This window comes from Erinaceus europaeus, chromosome 2, assembly GCF_950295315.1.
Source record: "Erinaceus europaeus chromosome 2, mEriEur2.1, whole genome shotgun sequence".
Lineage (NCBI taxonomy): Eukaryota > Metazoa > Chordata > Mammalia > Eulipotyphla > Erinaceidae > Erinaceus > Erinaceus europaeus.
In genome coordinates, this window is record NC_080163.1 from 65,193,380 (window position 1) to 65,219,679 (window position 26,300).

The following is a 26,300-nucleotide window of genomic DNA, read 5'->3' on the forward strand; positions in this document are numbered from 1 at the left end:
AGCAAAACCAAGCAGCACCCAACTGAAACTTTTTATTTGCACAGATGCAAAGGCAAGGACATTTATATGGTGAGATCTGAACTCCAGTCTGTTTTGCTCTTAATTACACACAACCAGAGGCATCAATCTCCCCCTCCCCAAATAAGTGCAACGAAAATGTCATCTTTCACGGGATGATCTCACTCTCAGGCCGAAGTTGAAAAACAAGATTAGAAAAGAAAACACAAGTCGAACCTGAAATGGAATTGGAATATTACACCAAAGTAAAAGACTCTGGGGTGGGTGGGTGGGTGGGGAGAATACAGATCCATGAAAAATGACGAATGAAATAGTGGGGGTTGTATTGTTAAATGGGAATCTGGGGAATGTTATGCATGTAAAAAAAAAAAAAAGAAGTAGAAACGCAAAGCAGAAATTGACTGAGTTTGGAGTATGGCACCAAAGTAAGAAAGCAGAAGTACACTAGAGTTTGCAGTGAGTACCTCCCTAATACTTCCTCTCCACTTTTCCAAGCTTTGGGTCCATGATTGCTCAACAATTTGCTTGGCTTTGTATGTTAACTCTCTTTTCAGTCACCAGGTTCCAGATGCCACCAGGATGCAGGCCAGGCTTCCCTGGATTGAAGACCCCACCAATGTGTCCTGGAGCTCAGCTTCCCCAGAGACACACCCTACTAGGGAAAGAGAGAGGCAGACTGGGAGTATGGACCGACCAGTCAACGCCCATGTTCAGCGGGGAAGCAATTACAGAAGCCAGACCTTCTACCTTCTGCAACCCACAATGACCCTGGGTCCATGCTCCCAGAGGGATAGCGAATGGGAAAGCTATCAGGGGAGGGGATGGGATATGGAGATTGGGTGGTGGGAATTGTGTGGAGTTGTACCCCTCCTACCCTATGGTTTTGTTAATTAATCCTTTCTTAAATAAAAAAAAATAATAAAAAATAATAATAATAAAAAAAAAGAAGATGTCATCTTTCCTAGTTTTAAGCTGATATATGGAGCCTCTAAACACGAGGCTGTTGTAAATTTTCACACTTGGGGTAATATGACTTATAACCAGAGACTACTCACACCCAAATCTAACAGTGCTAAACAGTTTTTATTCAGGCAATGAAACATGGAAAAAATATATTAGTAATCATTATAATAATTTCATTTGTGAGTATAACTTTTACAAATATTTACCTGACATATATAAAAGGGAAATTACTGTGCATATAAAATTCATGTTGATGATTATTTCCACGACACAATGCTGACAGCAGTAGTCAATGCAGCTTTCACACCCCTAGACAAGGGGCTCTTCACACACTTCATGGCACCCGTTGGAACACAGTGGAAGATGTGCAATTAACATCTACTGGTTGGCATGTCAGTACAAATGGGTATCTGTTGGCTAACACACTTGTTAACAGCAACACTGAAAAGCTTACTGCTACCTCTTGATATTTAAAAAAAAAAAAAAAAAAGCCTGAATCCCGCCCGTTGGACAGAGAAGGTACCAGGCTGAAGATGGGGTGTGGTGACCTACAGATGGCCAGCCCTATACTGGGGTTGGTTTCAGAAATCAAATATTTTCATTTGCCTGTTTGCAAAATTCATAAACCATTAAGCCAGGGAGATCGCTCAACTGGCAGAGCACAGAATTGCATGCCTAAGGTGAATTCAATCCCTGATATCCCATGTATTGGAGTAGTGCTCTGGCTTCTTACGTGTAAATTTCTCATATAAAATCAATCCTTAAAAAAAAAAAGTTAACCTGACTGGGAAATACTTTTCAGAGTATTAATTTTCAGATACCACAAAAAGGCAGAATGGGAGTAAGTGGCATCTTTACACTTCTAACAGGGTATAGGGAGAGTTCCACCCACACCTCAGCCCCATACCTGGCCTCCTTCAAAGGACTTAAAGCATCATACAGACTGCAATAGGCCAACAATGCCACATCTCCATATTAGAGCTAAAACCAGAATATATGTGTATGTAATAGCTATAACCATATTATAGTTAAGAGTCATTCCTTAGGAATTTTGCTTGCCCAAATCCAACTGCATGCGAAGAGGCACAGAAATGGGATTACATTTGGATGAAGAACTATGAAAAGTGCAATCTTTAGTCTCCAGAATGCCAGCTCTGGGCACCGGAGTGGTCTTCACTGGAAATGCTGTTGTATATATCATTTTCCAGAGGAGAAACATAGCAAGAGTTATCTACTAACTGTTCTACCTTGACTATATGCAGGAGACTCAAGATTTGAAGTGATAAACTGCTTTTTAAAAATCACTAGAATCTAGAGGCCAGTCAAACTGCTTAGGACGCAAGTCTCAAAATACAACATCCTTATTAAAAATGTAGATGACCTCTTAGACCTTTGGCTTGACATTCTGGAATTCCCTCTGAGATTCCCAGACTGTGTTTGTTCTTCAATAAGCTAATAATAATCTACTATCTTTTAAATTCTTCAGAATATATACATCTTTACTTTAAATCTTTTGCCTGAATCATTTCATCTTTCAACACCTCGTTTCTCCCTTCCCAACAAGGATGAAGAAACCCAAGTCTGGGAGCAGGTTCAAGACGGTGACAAAATAATAGTCAACAGTTGTAGACAAGGCATGGGATGGCTACTAAATATAGTGAAAACAAAAAAGAAATCTGAAAAAGAAGAGCTATGGAGTTTTTACTCCACTGAAGACATGCTGCTGTATCATTCCCAAGAGTGGACACAGGACACATCAAAACTTGATTGCTCTTCAAAATCTGTTCTGAACTTGACAGTGGCCACTAAGTCTTTTGTTTCCTTTATTTTTTTTGTTAGCCTAGGAATATCGGGGCTATTTATATTTAGACAGTATTAGCTTAGGGATGTTAAAAAAAAGTATCTGTATCAGATGTGCACAAGTGTGGGGACAGGTAGACAGGGTAACTGACTGGAAAGAAAATTTAATTTGAGCAGTCTTCCAAGAGGATATATCAGTTTTCCCCTTAGATTCCATATCATTCTGGAAGGCTGCCAAATTCTCAGTTTTTCACTATCATGTGTTCCTCTTCTTCCTAATTTGGGCTAGGTCTGAAGAAGCTAAAACTCAACGGGGAAAAAAAAAAAAAAGGAGCTTCTCAGTATTTCCAGAGCAGTTGAATAGAACAAAAGGTTTGTGCAGGTCACTGGCTTTTAGGAGCTTCTCCAAATGAAGTTAAATCTTGGGAGGTCTGAGTGTAACCAACTAGCCAACCAAGTGGGAAGCTGTTAGGTCTGTCTTACATTAAATCCTCTGTCTTAAATACTCTACACTTTGGCAGAGTCAAATCCTTAAGTATCAACAACACTGCCTAATAGATCTCAACCACTATCTTACCCAACAGCTTCTTTCCTCTAACCATTTTCATTTTTGTTGTGTGTGTGTGTGTGTGTGTGTGTGTGTGTGTGTGTGTGTTATTGCTCAATCAACAAGTGATTTGGCCCACACGTTTTCTACACTATTGTTCTCCAAAGTTCTAAACATATTTTCGACATGCATATACTTGATTATGCCTTGTGTTGTCAGCTGTACAGCTGCAATCCTGTTTGCTAGAGGACAGCCATTAAATCAGAATAAAGAACATTTCCTCAGAATTATCAGGGCTGAGAGGCCAGTGGCACTACTAACGAGGAACCTTTCATAGACCTAGTACAGCAACTTCACTGACTACGATTTAGTGTATAAGGAGTCTCTTCTGCCTAGCTGAGAGGGGAGGATTGTCATCAGCTGTTTTAATACATAACTACTAAAAAAAATACATAACTACTTTTTTTGTTGTTGTTAATACACAAGGAGCCTAAGGAAAGGACTGCTGACTTACAGTGAAGACCACTATAAGGCCTTCGTGCTTTATGAAACAAGTAAACAAGGTTATGTCGTCAAAACGCAACAGCAAGAAGGTTTAGTAGCATTTCTTTCTGCAAAAATCAGGTAACTTCCTTAGTAGTAGAGGACCAGAAGAGGAAATCACTTATATCAATTGGATATACTGATACTCTTGATGACAGTATAGCATTCACATTCAACTAGTGACTGCTTTCAAAGCTCAAATGATTGTCCCAGTTACTTCTCTAATCACAGATCATTTCACTTTTTTTTTGTACAAAAATGTTAATAGGCTTTAAAATACAGCCTAAGCACCAATTATAATAAACACATACTGGCAAAATGTGACATCTGGCTTTGACATTATTTTGACCTTCCTGGGGCTAAAGATTACACCCATGTGAGTAATACACACTGCTAAAGAAAAATTCACCTGTAAAGACCTATAAAGGTTACTCTAGGCAAAATTCATTGCTGAAGTTGAGTCATGCAAAGATCTTTCAAGAAATGTATGGAAACTTACATGTTCTGAATCTAGTGCACATCACCGTGAAGACTTTGAGGGTATACAATTAAGACAAAAAAGTGTTTTAAGTCATTTGTGTGGGTCTGGTTTTGCCTATCAAATGGAAGAGAATTCATTGGCATTACATGGAAATGTTTTATATTGGGGTTAATGTCCCTGTTATTGACCTTAGTTCAGCAAAGTTTGAGGAATTTGGTTTAGTGAATACACCTCTCCAAATGGTCTCTATTCTAACATATCCAAAATATACTACTGAATTTTGAAGTGGTTCACATGATTTTTAGTGCCTGTTCTGTTAAAAAGTCTACTATTGTGAGTCTGAGAGGGGTTTTCACTTTTAAAAAGAGAGCATCTTAAGAATGGTACTGTATACTACCATTATCCCCTTACCTCACAACACAATTGCTAGTGTAGTTACAGTGACCTTTTAATTAAGAGCATCTAAACATTTTACAAGTAGATCTGTGTGTACTTCAAGAGTAAATGTTGATTTTTGTAGTTAACAAATGGGAGTACAGGATGCTAAGTGACTCGGCGAGACTCACTAAATCCCAGTGCTTAGGGAGTTAGTTCCATGCTACTAGACAGAAAGAAGACACATTATAATAACCCCAAAGGTGCCACTTCACTGTCCAAAGCCTAACGGTGTTTAAACATTGAGGCAGCAAAGACAGAGAGGGGAAAAAATTCTCCCCCAGATATGAAATCTGAGTCTGTGATCTTCCCACTGCCAATCCCCTAAATTCTGAAGTAGGTATCCTGAGAAGGATCCTTTTTCAAGATAGGTTTTTATATTTATGGCAACATGCTCTTCTGTAGAGAAGTTCTTATCTATGTTTCTGGGAAAAAAACAGCAGCATAGAAGGATGTATATGTATGTATAAATGGGTATTCCCAAGTTCCTTCTGGTAAAAGTTCCCTCTTATAAAATAGAAGTAACAATAGACTAAATCATTCCCCTCAAACAAAATCATGAGTATTCAAAACTAAATGTAAAACATGAAATAAATAGGTCACAACATGTCAGACTGGTGATGAAACAGGAGGTGGCTTCTAACAGTGACAACAAAATTACAAGTAGTCTGTACTTGAAAAAGTAATGGTGACTTAAAAACTAAAGTTAAAGAAATTATGAATCCAAACTTAGCAGCCTGTCCAACTAAACTCTCGACAGCAGTGGAAGTCTAGGGCTGTCGGATGGCATTCCTTTTGTGACTGTGCAATTCTAGCTTTTCTTTTTCTTTCTTCCAGGGCTCTTGGGTCGGCAGCAAAGCAAGACAGGCAGCAGTAGACATGTGCTTTTTTTTTTTTCTTTTTCTCTACAAAGGGGCAATTATTCCTGGATAAGGCAAGATAACTGTGGTCATAGAAGCAGCCAAATGCAGATCTGCTGGGCTAACGGGAAACTCAGTCAGTCTTGCCCAGCTTTGCAATAAGCTCATCACAGATTTTTGTCAGTTCTTCGATTTCTTGGTTCTGAAAGACAAGTGATATGATTATGCAGGTCACTTCGGGTTCCAAGGTAAAGGCAATTAGAGCTAAACAGTCCTAGGATTGCTTAGACATCCTAAATTGGTGGATCCTAACATTTCTATATGAGGGATCTTTAAAGAAAGAAATGACCTGAGGACAGATAGTGCAGTGCACAGAACTGGGCCTCGGTGGTCTGGGAGATGGCTCAGTGAGTGAATAAAGCACTGAACTCTCAAGCATTAGGTCCTGAGTTCAAGCCCCAGCGGCACATGTATCAGGGTGATATCTGGTTCTTTCTCTCTCCCCCTATCTTTCTCTTAGTAAAAAAAATCTTAAAGAAAAAAAAACAAAACTGGGCTTCAAAGCATGAGCGCCTGAGTTCAATTCTAGGCATCCCATATGCCAGAGTGATGCTTTGGTCTTTCTTCTCCTTCCTTTTTCTCATGCAAATAAATAAATACATAGAAGGAGGAGGAAGAGGAGAAAAAAGAAAAGCCTGAAAAAAAAAAAAGTTCATGTGCCCAGTGATGCTCAAATTGAGTAGAGTGAAGCCCCCTGCAGTTGGTCCATGAATCTCTTAGTTTTTTTTTAATTAACAGGGATTATATTGAGTACTTTGGCCTCCCCCAACCCATCAGCACCTCCAAGAACCTGGAAATGTGGAATCTAACTGAATGAACATCTGTTGTCAGGGTTATCAGACCCCATGATAAAATCCTCTGCTCTGGCAAAATGGATACAGCAGGTTTGGGCATATGACTGGAGACAAAAAAAAGAAAAATACTTGAGACACACACACACACATACACATACACACACACACACTGACTAGAGACAAAATAAGAAAAACACTACACACACATACACACACACACAGACTAGAGACAAAATAAGAAAAACACTACACACACACACACACACACACAACCTAGCAGTGAGAAATAGGAACTGTTGTTGGCATTCTTACTTAGACAGCAGAGGCTGCTAGCCATGGCAATAATGACATTTTGGGCTGGGCCAGATGGTTGTGAAGCACACTGTTGGATGTCTAGTAGCAGTACCAGTTTTACCCACTAGATGTCATTAGCATCTCCTAGTTATCACAACCAAATATACCTACAGATAATCCCCTGGAGGGTAAAATTAAGAGGGGAGGGCAGGGGTAGGGAGGATAAACAATAAAGAGCCTGGACCCCTGAATTTCAGTTAGCACAGCCTCCTCTCAGCACCTGCATCAGCCAGCACCCTGAGCACCTCCCTGTACCTTCTGCTGAAGGGTCCTTTCCAGGGACTCCACCTTCATCTGCTCTTTCCGCAGTCCAGCATGAAGAGCCGCGCTCTCTGCCTTTGCTTTTGTTCGAACCTGAGCAATCTCTTCATTGGCTCTGTGTTTCGTTTATGGAATAAAGGAACAAAAAGCATATGGTCAATCAACTGTTAGAGCTGAAGAATCAGGCCACAAACTGCTGACATTTGGGAGACACAGTCCTAAAAGAAATGACTCCACAATAAGACAGAAAGAGGAAATCAGTGATCCGAGTAATTCAATTTTAATTTATACAAGTTCAGTTTACATATGGCTCCTGAAGGAACAGACATCATATAACACAAAAATCAATAAAACGGTACAAATCAATACCCTTCAAAATTTAATACCATTTGAAAAAATGGAATCCAGGCTAGGGAGATAGCATAATGGTTATGAAAAACTTTCATGCCTGAGGCTCTGAAGTCTCTAGTCCAAATCCCAGCACTAGCATAAGCCAGAGCTGAGCAGTGCTCTGGTCTTTCCCTTAGTATCTCTCTCATAAAAATAAAGAAAACCATTTAAAAAAAATGGAATCAGGACTGGCAAGATAGCTCACTTGGATATTACACTTGTTTTATCATGGTCAAGACTCAGGTTTAAACCTAGACCCCCTCCACATTGAGGGAAACTTTGGTACTGTGATGCCTCTCTTGCCTCTCACACCAAAAGAAAAAAAAGGGGGGGGGGGGAAGAAAGAAAGAAAGAATAATGTGTCCCTACTATTTTAGTTTTATTGTAAACTAAGTAAATAGAGACAAGGTCATTTTTAGGATTTTAACAATTAGTGTCAGGCTACTAACCACAGACATCTGGGGACACAGACCTAAAAGAAGTGACTTTGTCAATGAGACCCAAAAATAAAATTTAAAACCATGAGTGTCAGTTGGTAGAAAGCTAATCAACTGGCGAAAGGGTGCTAAAGAGTCACTAGTAATCAGAAGCATGCAAATGAAAATACTGAATTTTTAGAAACTGATCAGATACAGACAGGAAAAGAACAAGGGTGATCTTGTCAGCTGTGATGTAAGAAGACAGGCTCACACACTGATGGAGGATGAAAGCACATGCTGGGTTTGGAGAGGATCAAGTAGCGGCAAACTTTTATCACTTGAAATGTATACCCCTCTGATCAAGCAGACTCATTTTAGTTATAAATAAAGCAATGTCCCCACTTGGAAAAAATGGTGAGTATATACAGCAGTGTTTGCAATGGGACAAAGGTATGGCAAAAAGGGTCATGATATAGAAGAAGGGAAGAAGGAAGGAAAGGAGGGAGGGGGGAGGGAAAGAGGAAGGAAGGAGAGAAAGCGGAAGGAGCATAAGGAAGGAGGGCTGGTGAAACAGCTTGCTTGGATGGCGTGCTGATTTGCCATGTGTGCAGCCCAGGTCCCAGTTGAGCCCTCATTACACTGAAGGAAGTTTTGATGCTGCGGTCTCTTTCACGCTCTCTCAGCCTATCTCTATTCTGGAAAATTCAAAGTTGTTTTTGTGTTGCATTTATAAAGACACCAAGTAAAGACTGGAAGAATACAAGAAACATAATAATGGCAGCACTTGTGGGAGTGGGAATGGAATGGGGGGGGGGGGTTAAGTGTACTACTTTTTAGATATAGATAAAATTGGATGCATCTCTCATTCCACTCCTCAAAAGAAATTCCAAATATGCTTAAAATAATGTTGTAAGCCAGAAAACATGGGAGGTTACTATTTTATGGGCAGTGTGGCAAAGATCTTTGTTACTCTGCCAGGAAATCCAGAAGCTGTGAAAGAAATGACTGAGGAATTCTTCTACATAAAAATAGATTTCTACATATCAAATAACGCCATAGGTCATAGGTTCAATAATAAATGGCAAGCTGGACAAATTATCGACAACCCATATCACAAAAGGCTGGCACCACTGTACATAAAATACCAAGTACATGAAAATATCAATATGATATATATATGAACTGACAAAAGAAATAAAGGACAGGGCGGGGGAGATGGCATAATGGTTATGCAAACAGACGCTCCTGCCTGAGGCTCCTAAGTTCAATCCTCCATACCACAAGCCAGAGCTGAGCAGTGCTCTGGTGTTTCTCGTTCTCTGAATCTCTTAAATAAATAAATAATTAATTATTAAAAAAGAAAAATTTCTCTCTGTCCTACCTAACAATGATAACATCAATAACAACAATAATAACTAAAACAACAATTAAAAAAACAACAAGGGCAACAAAAGGGAAAATAAATACAATATAAAAAAAAGAATAAAAAGTTAACTCTAACCTAGGCAGACAGAGCTTTTTTTTAAAATTTATTTTCCCCTTTTTGTTCCCCCTGTTGCTTTTTTATTGTTGTTGTAGTTATTATTGTTGTTGTTATTGACATAGTCATTCTTTTTTTTTTTTAATGTTTTACATTCAACAGTAAATACAATAGTTTGTACATGCATAACATTCCCCAGTTTCCCATTTAACAATACACCCCCCACTATGTCATTTATCAAGGCAGAGCTTTTGGACTTAAAAGCTTTAGGTCCCAAGTTTGATTTCTGATATCACGTGTCAGAGTAACAAACACTACTGTATCTATCTGCCTAGTGTAGATAAATAAAGCTTTAGGAAAAAAAAAAAAAACTTAAAAATAATCTTTTTAAATGTTAACATGACAGAAGCTACTACTTAATACCACAATGTAATCATTCGGAGACTATCAATAAGTCATACACACAGACACACACAACCTGAAGTTGAAAAACAGTGATTTTTCTTTGTTTTGCCTGTCAATGTTGCCCACAACATCATGAAAAGTGAAACTGGAGATATATAAGCTCTTACTTGTCTAGCTTTTCTTCTGCGTGGATTTTCAAGGCCTGATACCGTTGTTCCTCTTGCTTAACTCTGGCTAAATAATCCTGAGCACATTTTTTCAAGGCTTCTTCATTCTGTACCAAAGTGACGATTTAAAATAAAAAGAACTGGTTATTTTGTTTTTCTTGTACAATCAACACTGTGTAAGCTTTCATTTTTAAAAAAGTAGGAAGACCCAACTCCGATGTTTTTAAGTCATACTCCACAGTAAATTAAAACACAAATTGCCTCACTGGCACAATTAATTTTCACTGAAGAAATACTACATTAATTACTCTATGCATTAATTTTCAAATCAAAAGGTAAGGTTCAATTATACCAGTACACATTCTAGGAAGGCAGTTATTAAAAAGCAAACAAACTGAATGACAATGTAATTCCCATTTTAGATCCACTGGTCAGTAATGTTTTATTTTTTTCATGGGGGGGAAAAAGTCCACTGCCGTATGTCTTATAAAAACTGAATAGAGGGAGTCGGCAGTAGCGCAGCAGGTTAAGTGCTCGTGGCACAAAGTTCAAGGACCTGTGGAAGGATCCTGGTTCCAGCCTCCGGCTCCCCTCCCCCATTTCTCTCTGTTCTATCCAACAACAACATCAATAACAACAATAAAACAACAAGGATAATAAAAGAGAATAAATAAATATTTAAAAAAAAACTGAATAGTTCACCTGCCATGTGACCAACCTAGACTCAAGCCTGGTTCCCTGTATGGGGGGGGGGGGGGTTAAGGTGCTGTGGTGTCCTTTTCTCTCTCCCTTTCTATCTGAAAAAGCTGGCCTGGTACAATGAAACCCTAGAAAATACACACACGTGTACATATCTGCACTAAAGTAAATCAATATGCCCGCTTATCTCTAAAGTTCAAACATTAATTATTCTAAAATACACAGTCTGAATTCTCAAGTGATTATGCCTAGAATTCCTTTTACTAATATTCAACTGGTAGATTATCAAAACATTCCTAGAATTCTCCTAATGTTTGAGAGTTCCAGTTCTTACACTCTGATTGTATCTGAGGTTTACTGGTTGTCCCAGAAGAAACTGATCAAGACTCACAAATGGTCTTGATGTCTTGAAGTGGATCAGATGCCTGAACAACCAAAAAATATATATAATCATCTCCAGGGTTGCTAGAAAAAAAAAAAAGGTACAAGGTTGCCAGGGGACACAACTTAAAAGGGCACTCCCAACAAATGTATATATGGCACATACATTGGAATACATATTACCACAAAAAATACATTAGCAAGGAGACAAAAGGAAAAGGAACAGCCTACCTTCTTGAACCCTTCTAGAACACCTTTCAGGTTCTCGTATCTCCTGAAGAGGTCAGAAAGAGACCTTTCCACAGAGTTAAGGTCAGCCAGAGCCTGCTCCTTCTCCATGGTCAGCTGCTGGAAGCTCTTCTGGGAGGTCATGTTTGTCCTTTGTTCATCTTCTGTGAGTCACAATCAAAAGCAATGGCACATTTAGTCAAAAAGTAGTTAACAGCCATGCTGTGTGAGCTGAGCAGGGCTCTTAGTAGTGGCCCAACAGTGGACATAAGGAATTCCCCACTCTGAAGGACTCTACTGCTAGCTATTCCTTGCTAGGGTGTGAAATGCTGATAAATGATAGGAGAGGGGCTAGGGGGACAGCGTAATGGTTATGCAAAGAGACTTTCATGCCTGAGGCTCCAAGGTTCAAGGTCCAATCCCCTGCACCACCATAAGCCAGAGCTGAGGAGTGCTCTGGTCTCTCTCCCCTCTCTCTGTCTCTCATTAAAACAAACAAATAAATAAATACTTTTTAAAAAGAAAAATGATAGGAGACAAAACAGAGCAAAAGGAACAGAGGTTCCTGTTTTATAACAGAGACCTCACAAAGGAGAGGCTATGGTAGATTTCCAAAAGAACTGAGAGCAGAAGTCATGTAGCAATCCCTAGGAAGAATATTTCACACAGAGGAACAACTCAGATTCAATCTCCAGCATCACCATATGTTAGAGCTGAACAGTACTGGGTGTGTGTGGGGTGGGGAGCAGGGGAGAAAAATATGTATGTAATTTCAGTGCATAAATGCAGAAAGACATGACTAAGGGAAGTCAGCCCTTATGGTGTTGATGAGAAGAGTTTTTAATTTCAGCAAAGGAAGATAAGTCACAGTCATTTTTTCTTTTAATTTTTTATTATCTTTATTTATTAAATGGAGACAGCCAGAAATCAAGAGGGTAGGGGAGATAGAGAGGGAGAGAGAAGAGAGACACCTGCAGCCCTGCTTCACCACTTTCAAAGCTTTCCCTCCCTCTGCAGGTGGAGAATGGGGGCTTGAACCCGGGTCCTTGAGGACTGTACCATGTGCACTCAACCAGGTGCACCACCACCCGGTCTCACAGTCACGGTCATTTTATATGGGTCTGGTGGAGGGAAAGGACCATTTGCAGTGCACCAAAAGCAAAGCAGTCCTGCCCAGGAGGTAATAATGGTGTAACTTGGCCCAGTACACTGTGGGTACTAGGTCAGGGCTTTCTGTAGATTTCAAGTATTTACTACTCTTTAAAATGAACTTAAGTACAGTTGAACCTTATTGCTTATGGATGCATGAGTCCCTAGGTTTACTCCTTGGGCACTACAGTGCAAAATAATAATAATAATAATACTTATAGTTTGTTTCTGATCTTTCACAGATCATGGACATGCCCAGAGCTGCAGGATTTTTTTTTTTTTAAGTTGTGCACATTTTCTGCTAAGTATGAATAAGGCAACACTGTCTTCTTGGTTCACAACATCACCAGCTTACTTATACTATATTTTATTTATGTCATGCTTTTTACATGCTTTAATGTTGTTGATTTTGCTATGTAAAACGACCCCCAAGAATAGTGCTAAAGTGCTGCTAGTGTTCCAAAGAGAAAGAAGGATGAGTTGTGTCACTAGAGAAAATACATGTGTTAGATAAGTTATAGTCAAGAGCTGTAGTGCTGCTGGCCATGAGTTCAGTGTTAACAAATCAACAACATATACTAACTAAACAAGCCATCTTTAAACAGAAATACACAAAGGGGAGGCTAGTTCAGTGTTAACAAATCAACAACATATACTAACTAAACAAGCCATCTTTAAACAGAAATACACAAAGGGGAGGCTATACTTATCAGCTAATGTGGGGAAAATGGTTGTAATATGGGCCTTCAGAAACTTAATCCTACGTTTCTCCTAGGAGTCATGCTTCAGTATACACAAACTCAGTGTCTGCGGAGGATTTTTTTAAATTAATTTTTTAAATATATGTATATTTTAATATTTATTTATTCCCTTTTGTTGCCCTTGTTGTTTTATTGTTGTAGTTATGATTGATGTCGTTGTTGTTGGACAGGACAGAGAAATGGAGAGAGGAGGGGAAGACAGAGAGAGGGAGAGAAGGATAGACACCTGCAGACCTGCTTTACCGCCTGTGATGCGACTCCCCTCTGCAGAGGATTTATGAAACATTAACTACTGCAAATATATGCAACTACTGCAAATATATGCATGCACTGTATCTAAGTGATGGACAACTACAAGCTTGCACTATGATTTGAATAATAGTATCACTCACAGATCCTATCTCATACACCCTAGAGAAGAGTTTTCTTACCAATCATTTGGGCAATCGTCTTTTCATATTCGGCCACAATTTTCCTTAAAAGAAAAACAATTATCAGAGAAATTTCAAACCATGGAAATAGGAGAAATAAAGACAAATGTATGCTGATGAATTTAAATACTCCATTTATCTGTTCTGGGAATCTCTCTCTCTTATTTGCCTCCAGGGCTATCGTTGGGGCTCAGTGCCTGCACCACAAATCCATTGCTCCTGGCGGCCACCTTTTCCAGTTATGTTGTTGTTGGATAGGACAGAGAGAAATTGAGAGAGGAGGGAAAGACAGAGAGGGGGAGAGAAAGACACCTGTAGACCTGCTTGACTGCTTGTGAGGTGACTCCCCTATAAGTGGGGAGCCAGGGGGCTTGAACTGGGATCCTTGAGCTTTGTACTATGTGTGCTTAGCCCTGTGCACAACCCCCTGGGGCTCTCCTTTTTAAGACTTACGTAAGATTATGAACCTCATTTGCTGTGTACATGACCACGCAGGTTGGAAACTAGTCTGTACCACACAGGGGAGAGTTTCAGTGCTAGTTTTTTTCCTCTCTCCCTCTATCCCTCTTTTTGCCTAAAACCTTTTTTCTTACTATTTTATCTTATACTATTTATAAAAGTAAAAATTTTTTACAAAATATGGATTTTTTTTCCTTTTTTCCTATTTGAATAGCCCTCAGGTAATAAATTAAATCTGCTTAAATAAGTTATGTGAGTGGTGCCGGGTGGTGGTGCGCCTGGCTGAGCGCACAGGCTACAGTGCACAAGGATCCAGGTTTGAGCGCCTGGTCCCCATCTGCAGAAGGAAAACTTTGCAAGTGGTGAAGCAGGGCCACAGGTGTCTCTCGTCTCTCTCTCCCTCTTTATCACCTTCTTCCCTCTCGATTTCTGACTGTCTTTATCAAGTAAGTAAAGATAATAAAAATTTTAAAAATAAAAATAAATTATGTTAGTCACATTCTTCAGGGATCTTACAAAGAGATCTGAGTTCAGGCTTTCTTGGCCCCAGGCCCCTTTCAGATAACCTATCCGTTCTGATTCAACTGGAAGTTTTAATCTTTTCTCCTAATACCTACAGTGTCTCAGTCAAATATTTTCCAGGTGACCATGTGGTGTTAACCTTTCTTTACTGCAAAGCAATAATGTTTTCCTGCCCCTGTCCAGTGACACCCCCTGCCCCTTTACAGGGAAAACTGATAGCTCCTCTGTCATGGTCTCCATTATTGTGAACCCCACCCACCCACCCACCCAAGGATAAGTATTGTCTCTTTCCCCCTCACTAGGCCAGCATGAAGTCTTGTAGCCAGAAAGTGGAAAAAAAAAAAGTATATATATATATAGGGGTGTGGGTGGTGGTGCATTTGGTTGAGTACATGTATTACAATGCTCAAGGAACCGGGTTCAAGGAACCAATCCCCAATTGCAGGGGGAAGGCTTTGTGAGTGGTGAAGTAGTATTGCAGTTGTCTCTTTGTCTGTCTTCCTATCACCCTCTTTCCTCTCAATTTTTGGCTGTCTCTATCCAATAAATAAATAATGGTAACTATATATATGACAAGAGCCACAAACTAGAGTGGACAAATTTATATTGTTTTCTTAAATATCATTCTTAAATATCATTCAAGAGTTTATATGCCTATAGGGCATATAAATTATTTACGCTGTGCTGAGCAGATAGTGTAATGGTTACACAAAAGACTTTCAAGCCTAAGGCTCTGAGTTCCTAGGTCCAGTTCCCAGCGCCACCATAAACCAGAGTTAAACAGTGTTCTATTATCTCCTCTACCCCCTTCTCTCTCAATAAAATAAATGAAATACTTAAAAGCATTATTCATGCTTCTTCCCATACCATCTTTAGTTTATTTCACAGCTCCTGCTTGTTTTTAGAGAGTGAGCAGCAAATGTTTCAAGTTAAAATTAACCAGTTCTCTTTTGTGTTAATATGTTTTTGCTAAATTGGTGGTTATGGAATTTGAAGCTGCCATGTATAACTAGTTTTAGAATGGTGATTAATTGTAATGTTTCCATAACTGAATATATCAATAAATCACTCTACTATATTTCAAATAGATCTGAACAAATGTGTGTCTTTTCGAAAGATAAAAAATATGTGGGTTCTGCTTACTTGTAATGTTCTTGAATAACACAGAGTAAATTATAATGCCTTAATGACTGCTGCAGTACTTAGGAAATGATATTATCAATCATAAACTTAAGTACAAGTCACAAATATCTCAGCTAGAAATAAAGAGGAAAGGAAAAAAAAAAAAAGAATCATGTTCTCAACAACTGGTTTTGTGGTAAGTAGATAATATCACTTCATCGACTCATTTCCAACATGTTTAAAGATATTCAACCCTTCCCCCAAACCTCCAGTCTAACCTCATCTCCAAAACTTCTTGTCGGGTTTCTTCGTATTTTTTCTTCCATTCATTTGCTTCAATCTCCTTAGTGATTATCTAGATTGTGATAGAGAAAGCTCGATTGATTTTACCTACTCAACCTGTAACAGTTTGAATGTAAGACTGGAGACTGAAAACTACACAAAACCAGGCTCATCGCAAGATAGACAGTCTCTCTCAACAAGGAACATGAAGCCTGAACATCTATATGTAACTCATACACATTTAGAAAAATGTTCTTTCATAGTCATATAAGATGTTGGAATATAGCCACCAGGGGAAAGGAGAGATAGGTCATCTCAGGAAACTTTCAGGCGGTCATTACCATCTGTAAGTGTGACACCTCAGTTGAAGATCTGGCTGCTCTCTGTGCTCTAGGCCCAGAGCACTGGTTAGAATGAGACCCCGGGAGTCGGGCTGTAGCGCAGCGGGTTAAGTGCAGGTGGCGCAAAGCACAAGGACCGGCGTAAGGATCCCGGTTTGAACCCCGGCTCCCCACCTGCAGGGGAGTCGCTTCACAGGCGGTGAAGCAGGTCTGCAGGTGTCTATCTTTCTCTCCTCCTCTCTGTCTTCCCCTCCTCTCTCCATTTCTCTCTGTCCTATCCAACAACGACAACAACAATAATAACTACAACAATAAAACAACAAGGGCAACAAAAGGGAATAAATAAATAAAATAAATATTTTTAAAAATTATAAAAAAAAAAAAAAAAGGATGAGACCCCAAGGGAGTCGGGAGGTAGCGCAACAGGTTAAGCACACATGGCTCAAAGTGCAAGGACTGGCTTAAGGATCCAGATTCGAGTCCCCCTCCTCCCCTCCCGCTCCCGCTCCCCACCTGCAAGGCAGTTGCTTCACAGGTGGTGAAGTAGGTCTGCAGGTGTCTATCTTTCTCTTCCCCACTCTGTCTTCCCCTTCTCTCCATTTCTCTCTGTCCTATCGAACAACAACATCAATAACAATAACTACAAAAGGGCAACAAAAGGGAATAAATTTTTTTTTAAAAATTAAAAAAAAATAAAATAAAAAGAATGAGACCCCAAGAGCAGAAGTATCTATCTCTCACGGCCACCTTAAATTAAGCCACGTAGATGCCAGGGCACCAACTTCACTTAAGATAAGAAATGAAGCGATCACAAAATTAGACTGTTACACACTGGCAAGAAGAGCAGCCCATTCTGTTTTTGTGGAGATGAATGATCTCTAGCTAAGAATGGAGGATCAGAGGTGGTGCTCCACAGTACAATGCCTCCAGCCACCTGCACCCAGCTCACTACTGGCACAATCTTGCTAGTCAGACAAAACTCATACCTAGATTTGTGATGGCCTTGCTAATGGGAAAGGAGCACTCCAAACTCATCACCACAAACTGCATTTGCCTGAGAGACGGCTTGGATGGATCGTATTACTTCTCCTTTTATCACACTTTTTTCTGCGTGTGTTTCTCTTCCTAAGTGGCACATATTTTATTTCGGAGCTTTTAACCAGGCTCTCAAGAACCTAGAGCCAGTCTCCTTGCTACAGGTGAGAGACTAAATATATCCAGGATTTTTTCCTCCATAGTTTTTTAAAAATTTTTTATATTTATTTATTTTCCCTTTTGTTGCCCTTGTTTTTTTTTTTTGTTTGTTTGTTTTTTACTGTTTTTGTAGTTATTATTGTTGTTGTTGGATAGGACAGAGAATTAGAGAGGTGGGGAAGACAGAGAGGAGGAGAGAAAGACAGACACCTGCAGACCTGCTTTATTGCTTGCAAAGCGACGCCCCTGTAGGTGGGAAGCTGGGGCTCGAACTGGGATCCTTATACCAGTCCTTGTACTTTGCACTACCGCCCAACCCCTCTCCCCATAGTTTTAACCTCACAGTTTGATAGTCTGGAAGAAGATGAGGTCATTTTTTTCTCAGTTGTAAGATTATGGTGGGTTTCTTCCAGTATCCTTCCCCAGTCTTAAAAGTAAGACTGATCCAACCAACATGAAGACCCCAAATCTCATCTGCTATATTCTTGCTTTTAGGTTCCTGACTAATAAACAATTTTTCTGCTTTATATCTTAATGCTTTTCAGCCACCAAGTTGCGGATGCTACCATGATGACATCCTGACTTCCCTGGGCAGTGTGTCCTGGAAACCCACCTCCCCCAAGACCTACCCCACTATGGAAAAATAGCAACAGACTGGTTGTATGGATCCACCTGTCAATTCCCGTGTCCAGCAGAGAAGCAATTACAGAAGCAAGGCCTCCCACCTTCTGCATCCCATGAAGATCTTTGGTCCATACTCCCAGAGGGATAGAGAATAGGGAACCTTCCAGTGGAGGGGAAGGGATTATGGAACTCTGGTGGTGGGAATTATATGGAATTGTACCCTCTTATCCTACAATCTTGTCAATACCAAATTTAAAAATAAATAAAATAGAAATCTCATCTGATAAAAAAAAGACTGAGTGGTATCTGTCAGTACCAACCTAATGCTATATATATATTAAAGCTTTAAAAGACCTAAGCCAGAGCTACTTAACTACTTTCAGCAAAGAAAATATCTATACAAAGGAAATTAATTTCTTTTAAAACAAATGGAATTACTCACTGACAGAGATGCAAACTACCTGCTGGCACATAAACTAAATTCAGAGTGAAATGCTACTGCTAAGTGAACAGAACAAGGAAGCTTTTACCTCCTCTCTTATCAAGGTGAGCACAGCTGTCTTATCTGATTCACTGAGGCAGATCCCATCCAGAGGACTCTCCCCTCCACAAGCCACAGACACAGGGGCCTTCTCTTTCGAGGTCTCCAATAGTTCCTATGGGATGAACAGTGGCACACTTAGTATGTTTGGTCTTCAGCTTCTTTTTTATTTGTGATTTATTTTTTTATACAAGAGAGGCTACACTTGGCACGTTCAGTCTTTAATTTCGTCCTCTTCCATGGCCCCCCCCCCAAAAAAAAAACTGATTGACTGATTACAAAGAGTTCATAAGGAGCAGAGTGGTGGCACACTGGGTTGAACCCTTGGTCCCCCACCTGCAGGGGAAAAGCTTTACAAGTGGTAAAGCAGGGCTGCAGGTATCTCTCTCTCTCTCTGTCTCTCTCCTTCTTAATCTCCTCTTTCCCTCTCAATTTCTCCCTGTTTCTATCCAAAAGAAATAAAGATAAAAAAAAAAAAAAAAAGCCAAAGTGACCTGGGAAATAACCTCAATAATCTTAAATACATGCCAACCAATATTACTGATCAATTAAATACTGTCTAATTAGTCAGTTGTCTGTTATCTTGTTTGAACCAAAACTGAACAGAAAGACCAAGGTCACTTAGACTAGTGGCTTTTCAACTTCTCAAAGTAGATTCTACCTCACAAGAAAATATTTACGCCAGCTGGGGCCCTAATCGGGGAGTCTTGAGATTCCCAAACAGACCTGACGGGCCTAGAACTCAAATAAATCCCTCTCTCCATTGTTACCAGTCATTTCTATCAGGAACAACAAAATAGACCCCTTTGTGGGGTCCCCATAGGACCTTGCCCTCAACTTGGATCAACAATGGTAGAGAATGTTCCATCCTTCAAAGGGAGGATGGACAACATACTCTATGCTACACCTGAGGAAGATGGGTCGATACTGGGACAGCATGGAATGTTCCTACTCATGACCACAGAATGTGAGCTCAGATCTACAGGATGCAAAGGTCACACAGGCTCCTAAGCTGAATATGGGCCCCAGATCACATCAAATCTATGGGGTTTACAGTCAACAATATTTATGCCCATTTCCATATTAGGGAGCTACTCTCTTCCTTGATCCAACTTTCTGGTCCTTTTTCCAGTCATGATATCATCTCCCCAGACAATAACTTGGATCCACCTGCATATCAGATTTCAGGCTCAGGCAAAAACAAACAAAAAACACTAGTATAGCTACAGGCCCTTTGAAATATAAATAAAATATGCCTACTAGCTATCTACAAAATGGAGGACCCACTAACACTTCATCTGCACTATTCTAGCCTTTAGGTCCATGACTGTTCAACAATTTGTTTGGCTTTGTATGTTAACTCTCTTCTCAGCCAACAGGTTCCATATGCTAGCAGGATATGACCATACTTCCCTGGACAGACAACCCCACCAATGTGCCTTGGAGCTCCGCTTCCCCAGAGCCCTTTCCCACTAGGGGAAGAGAGAGACAGGCTGGGAGTATGGATCAACCTGTCAACGCCCATGCTCAGCAGGGAAACAATTACAGAAGCCAGACCATCAACCTTCTGCAACCCACAATGATCTTGGGTCCATGCTCCCAGAGGGATAAAGAATAGGAAAGCTATCAGGGGAGGGGATGGGATATAGAGACTGGTGGTGGGAATTGTGTGGAGTTGTGCTCCTCTTATCCTATGGTTTTCTATTTCCTTTTTATAAATAAAATTTTTTTTTAAAAATTAGTACATTGAAAAAAATAATAATATATTTACGGGGCCAGGTGGTGGTGCATCTGGTTAAGTGCTCACCTTACAGTGCACAAGGACCCAGCTTCAAGTCCCTGGTCCCCACCTGCAGGGGAAAAGCTTCACGAGTGGTGACGCAGAGCTGCAGGTGTCTTTCTGTCTCTCTCCCTCTCTATCTCCCCATCCTTCTCAATTTCTGACTCTAATTATAAATAAGTAAAAAATAAAAAAGAATATATTTAAAAAATACATATATATTTTTTGTATACAACATCCAATGGCACAATATCACCACCAACACCACCACCACCACGCCCCAGACCCCTACTTAAATCACAGAGCAGAATATGTGGAAGTTGCCAGCAGTTAGTATCCAATGCCTTAGCATTTGAAGGAAGGGCAGTCCCTATGCTAACAGAGTCCCAGAACCCTCCCACACCCCTTCTAATTCTGTCAGTGGGGCATCTCATCCCCTCCATAAGTAGAATGGCAGGCACTGGTCTCTCAGAAATGAAGAAAGATGGAAGTCTGTTGAGTGATTACACTGGGATCTAACTGCTAGGCTACAAAGACAACTGAGTTCAAGAGAGAGTCAGTCTGTCCGGGAAAAGATGCTGCTGTTGTGTAACGTTCTCATGAAATAACACGTCTTCTGAGTGCCTGTGCATGTTAAGTTCTGCCTTCTGGGCAGACTTCTTTGCTACCACCACGCTTGCTCATTCTAGGAATGCCAGCCAATTGCCATGGGTTATGACCCAACACAGCCATAACTGTCCCAAGGACAATTTAGTAAGTAAGACAATGTAAATCTGAAGGGGAAAAAAGGCAAAATAAACTAGAAAATACGAGAATGAAATAAAAAGGTAGATATTGTTTGTATAGTTTTGTAAGTACATAGATGGCATCATGTACCATGTGTGTATACATACATATGTATGTCAACATGTAAAATGTAATTTTTACTAAATCACAGCTCCATCTATTTCCTGTGCCCCAGGGACCACGTAGCAGACAACTCAGACTGCTTTTGTGCTGATGCTATAGGGGCTCTACTCACATGACTATTTACTGGACATGAAGGTTTAGAAAATAGTCCCACAGATGTCTTATAAATCACATATCTGAAATGAACTGGCTATGATTTTGCTACTCTTGTGTTTCTATTTTACCAGTTCCTACACTGAGCAGCATTTATGGAGTTAGGTGCTGGGGTCGAGTGATGAATGAGACAATCATGGCCCATGCCATCACCAAGCTATCAGTCTTGTGAAGAAGAGCGAACAGGAAAGTGACTTAAAGGGGCAGGCTCTGAGAACTAAAAGAAATTCAGTGTAGGGCAGGGGTAGAAAGCATAATGATTATGCAAAGAGACTCTCATGCCTGAGGCTCCAAAGTCTCAGGTTCAATCCCCCATACCACCATAATCCAGAGCTGAGCAGTTCTTTGGTTAAAAAAAAAAAAGAAAGAAATTCAGTGTATTTGGGCAAACACCAGGTATGTGAGAATGACTGAGCTGATTATTATAGAGTGAGTGAGTGAGAGAGACCCACTGCAGAAATCATAAAGACCACAGTTAAGAGTCTTCAAAAACTGGTTTCCTTTTTTTTCCCCTGATATTTATTTTATTTGATAGGACAGAGAGAAATTAAAAGGAGGAGGAGATACAGAGAGGGAAAGAGAAAGGGAGACACCTGCTGCCCTGCGTCACCACTTCTGAAGCTTCCTCCTTGCAAGTGGGGACTGGAGGCTAGAACCCAGGTCTTTGTGCATGGTAAAATCTGTGCTTAACAGATGCGCGACTACCCAGTTCCGAAAACTGGTTTTATTTTACACGTATAGAGACATCTCAATTCAGATTCACAACTCAAGTACTCAGTGGCCACGTGAAGTCTATAGCTGCGGAGAATGGCATCTCTTGACAGGCCAAGAGCTCCTCAATAGGAGAAATTTCTATTGAGATTTCATCCCCATCACCAAATACCGGCTACAATTTATTTAACGGACTTCAAAATATACACTAGGATTTCTAAAAATATAAAAAATTTAAAAATATATACAGCAGTTCTACTATTTGCTCCCACACCCCTCCCTGTCTCCTACAAGTTTAGCAACTTACAGGCAAAGCAGGTCCATCTTTTTCCATCTTCTGGCAGGTCTCTTTCTCTACACCTAAAACACAGAGAGTCATTTTTATAGTTATCCCAAGAAGTTAGTTCCTCTCCTTCTTTGTGAAAAACTTGGAATCCCAGTGCAGATCCGGAATGATGTGTACAAACACATGAACTTTCCAGATTTTCAAAGGCTCACTGGCAATCTGGTGACTGCTGTGCTGTCTGTGTGAAAAGTTCAAAATGTTCAGAATAAAGAGGAGTGCAGAGTCAGCCAGCCATAAACAATTGGGGATAGTCAGGTGAAAAGAGTGGCAAGGCTGCCCCCTCCTGTCCATGAGGAATTCTGCAAGTGCATTATACTATCTAGGAAGACAGGATCATTAATACTGAATATTATTTTATTGCCAATCTTGAGTCAATTTAAATACCAGGAAAGAAAACTGGCGATCTGAATGAAATTATTGTATCAGATAAACTTCAATGAAGACTAAATTCATTATCCTCCTTATACCCTCAAACTGGTTCTCTTATTTTCATAATCTAACTTAATATGGTACTGCTAGGGGCCACATTATAATGATAGTAATAAGTAAACATCCCCCCCCTTTTTGCCTCCAGGGTTACTGCTGGGGCTCAGTGCCTGTACTACAAATCCACTGATCCTGGTGGCCATTTTTTTCTGTTTTATTGGATAGGACGGAGAGAAATTGAGGGGAAGACAGAGGGAGAGAAAGATCGGCTTCACTGCTTGTGCAGCAACCCCTATACAACTGGGGAGCCAGGGGCTCAAACTGGGGTCCTTGAACTTCGTACTATATCCATTTAGCCACCACCCGACCCCCTGATATATATATTTTTTAAGTTAAAGGAATATACACTTGAGGGTGGGGGAACGAGAATAAAAATAATGGTTATGCAAAGAGATTCTTGGGGGTCAGGCAGTTGTCCAGCAGTTTAAGTGCAGGTGTCACAATCGTTGAAAGGATCCGGGTTCGAGCCCCCTGCACCACCACCTGCAGGGGAGTCGCTTCACAAGCGGTGAAGCAGGTCTGCAGGTGTCTATCGTTCTCTCCCCCTCTCTCTACATTTCTTTCTGTCTTATCCAACAACAATGACATTAATAACTATAACAATGAAAAACAAGGGCAACAAAAGGGAAAATATTTAAAAAAAAACTTTATAAAAAGAATTTTTTAAAAAAAGATTCTTATGCCTGAGGTTCCAAAGTCACAGGTTCAATCCCCCGTACCACCATAAGCCAGAACTGAGCAGAGTGCTCTGGTAAAAAAAAAAAGAGAAAAGAAATGAAGGGAGGTAGAAAAGAATATGTATTTGTTGAAAAATAATCTAACATGGAAAAGCACACAAATTTGTAAAGCATAAGCCTCTACATAGTAGACTAAAAGAGTAATTCAGTATTGCTACCTGTCAAAAGTGAATTATTTTAGTACACAACTGTGACCTTCATTAATTTGCTTATTACCACACCAAAGGGGCCATATATCAATTCCTCAGTAGGACCACATTTTCCCACTTGTTCTATACTCAGACAGAGGGAGTTCCTGGCTATTTTATCAACATGGTAGATCCCTTTCTAGCCCTGTAGGATATTCTCATTCCCTGGCACACAGCTATACAACATCTAGTTCAAAGGTGATTCTCGCCAGGAAGCCGTCTCTGATGTGCCTGGCAGAACCAACATACCCACCTCACCTCCAGCCCTGCGTGATCACAGCTTCTGCTTGTCCTGTGACATAGCTAATGATTTATAGCAGAATACCTGCTGTTTATGAGCTTTTTTTTCTTTTTAAACACTTATTTATTCATTTTCCCTTTTTGTTGCCCTTGTTTTATTGTTGTAGTTATTATTGTTGTTACTGATGTCTTCGTTGTTGGATAGGACAGAGAGAAATGGAGAGAGGAGGGAAAGACAGAGAGGGGGAGAGAAACAGAGACACCTGCAGACCTGCTTCACCGCCTGTGAAGCGACGCCCCTGCAGGCTTAAACCAGGATCCTTACACTGGTCCTTGCGCTTTGCACCACCTGCGCTTAACCACTGCGCTACCGCCCGAATCCCTGTTCATGAGCTTTGAGAGTGCTGTGTCTAACAGAACTCAAGCTTTTAAGAAGAATTTTATTGGGCTTTGGTTAATTTCCACCCATTACATCTGTGAGCAGGAAAAATTATAGTCATCTATATAGTGAATATATCTTCATATTTTAGCACTGTGGCTAAAAAAAAGAAGCAAACAAAAAACCACACCACAGAACAAGGTTCTAATCTTAGCTCTACCATTTGCTACAAAAGTAACCTGACTGGATTATTTAATTTCTGTGTCTCCCTTATCCTCTTTGAAAATGGGGGGGGGGGGGATAATAATGATGCCTACTGAGGAGTACTGAGCTAATTACATGAAAGCTCTTACGGCAATGCATGCATGGGGTAAGGTACTCTAATGGCTAGCCTCCATTATTGAGCATACTAACCACTATATATTATATGGTTATATGCCACTATACTGTAACATCCACCCTAATGGAAGATGGGGCCACATTCAAATAAATCATTAAAAAAAAATACAAGCTGTCTCATGTATCAGGATTTCCCATATATGATGTGCTGTATTTGTCCATTAGTCCCTAGCATTTCAATATCTTTGTATCTTTTTAAAAAAAAAATGTATTTACTTATTAATGAGAAAGATAGGAGAAAGAACCAGACATCACTCTGTCACATGTGCTGCCGGGGATCGAACTCAGGACCTCATGCTTGAGAGTCCAAAGCCTTATCACTGCACCACCACCCGGACCACCTTTGTATCTTTTTTTTTTCCTAAAACAAACCAGTAATCAACATCCTAAATCTATCCTCCAAGTAACCCAGTCCTCTAATCTAAGGCATCTATCTCCCTCTTTCAGGGTTTCAGGCATTTTTATGCTTAAGTACATTAGGAAGATGAAGATATGCTTTCATACCTGCTTCTGAGGATGAAAACGCATGAGTTATGGTAGACACAGGAACATTGGAACATTCAAAGTACTCCACGTCTTCCTCTGGCTCACCTTTCACCTCGGCCCCTGCTGATTTTTGACCAGATGACGTGGATGCCAATTTCTCCTCATCAGTAGCATGGCCATCCCGATTAGAAATGTCTGGAATCTGGGAGATTACTGCTTCTTCATCCTAAGAAAGGTAACAGATGAGTTGCTATCCTTAAGGAGAGCCAAGAGTACTGAAAGCAACATCATAGGAGCAGAGCCGAGCTGTCACTATCGAATAAGGACAATGGATAAGAACTAACCATGGAACTGGGTACAAATCAAGGAAGAATCTGGAGCCTTTCAATCATGAGATGGGTGTTTTTCTAGACCTACTTTCTGTAATTCAAGTTTCACTGAAAAACTGTTTTGTGGAAACTCTGTAATTTTAACCAATTACTAATTACAATTAAAAAAATGGAATGGAAACAAAAAAGCTAAGCTTTTTCTACTTTAAATTGCTTTTTTCTCATATTAATTAAATATTGATTTATATGACTACAAATTAATAGGAGTGTACATAAACACCATTCCCATCACCAAAAGAATGTGTCCCATCCCAACCCCCCCACCCCCTCATCCACCCCTACCGTCCCAGGAAGCCGAACATCCACCCTCACACCCTCACCCCAGGGTTTTTACTTTGGTGCCCTACTTTATTTAAATTGCTTTTAAAAAATATTTATTTATGGTA

At 40.1% G+C, this 26,300-nt stretch overlaps 1 protein-coding gene across 10 annotated transcripts in view; it reads right to left on the reverse strand.

Annotated features, from left to right (window-relative positions):
* Window positions 1-1,082: 1,082 nt before the first annotated feature.
* Window positions 1,083-26,300, reverse strand: part of TACC1 (transforming acidic coiled-coil containing protein 1) — a 171,619-nt gene continuing 146,401 nt past the window's right edge. For 6 of the 10 annotated variants that reach the window (XM_060182402.1, XM_060182365.1, XM_060182374.1 and 3 more), the window contains 9 exons: window positions 25,544-25,751; window positions 22,572-22,624; window positions 18,701-18,826; window positions 16,008-16,084; window positions 13,627-13,670; window positions 11,289-11,449; window positions 9,978-10,084; window positions 7,111-7,231; window positions 1,083-5,849 (listed from right to left, as the gene is read on the reverse strand). In XM_060182402.1, the coding sequence (XP_060038385.1) occupies window positions 5,781-5,849; window positions 7,111-7,231; window positions 9,978-10,084; window positions 11,289-11,449; window positions 13,627-13,670; window positions 16,008-16,084; window positions 18,701-18,826; window positions 22,572-22,624; window positions 25,544-25,751 (966 nt within the window). In that variant the 3' untranslated portion in view covers window positions 1,083-5,780. The remainder of the gene's footprint in view (window positions 5,850-7,110; window positions 7,232-9,977; window positions 10,085-11,288; window positions 11,450-13,626; window positions 13,671-16,007; window positions 16,085-18,700; window positions 18,827-22,571; window positions 22,625-25,543; window positions 25,752-26,300) is intronic. The other 4 variants (XM_060182388.1, XM_060182417.1, XM_016185396.2 and 1 more) reach the window with 1 other exon arrangement.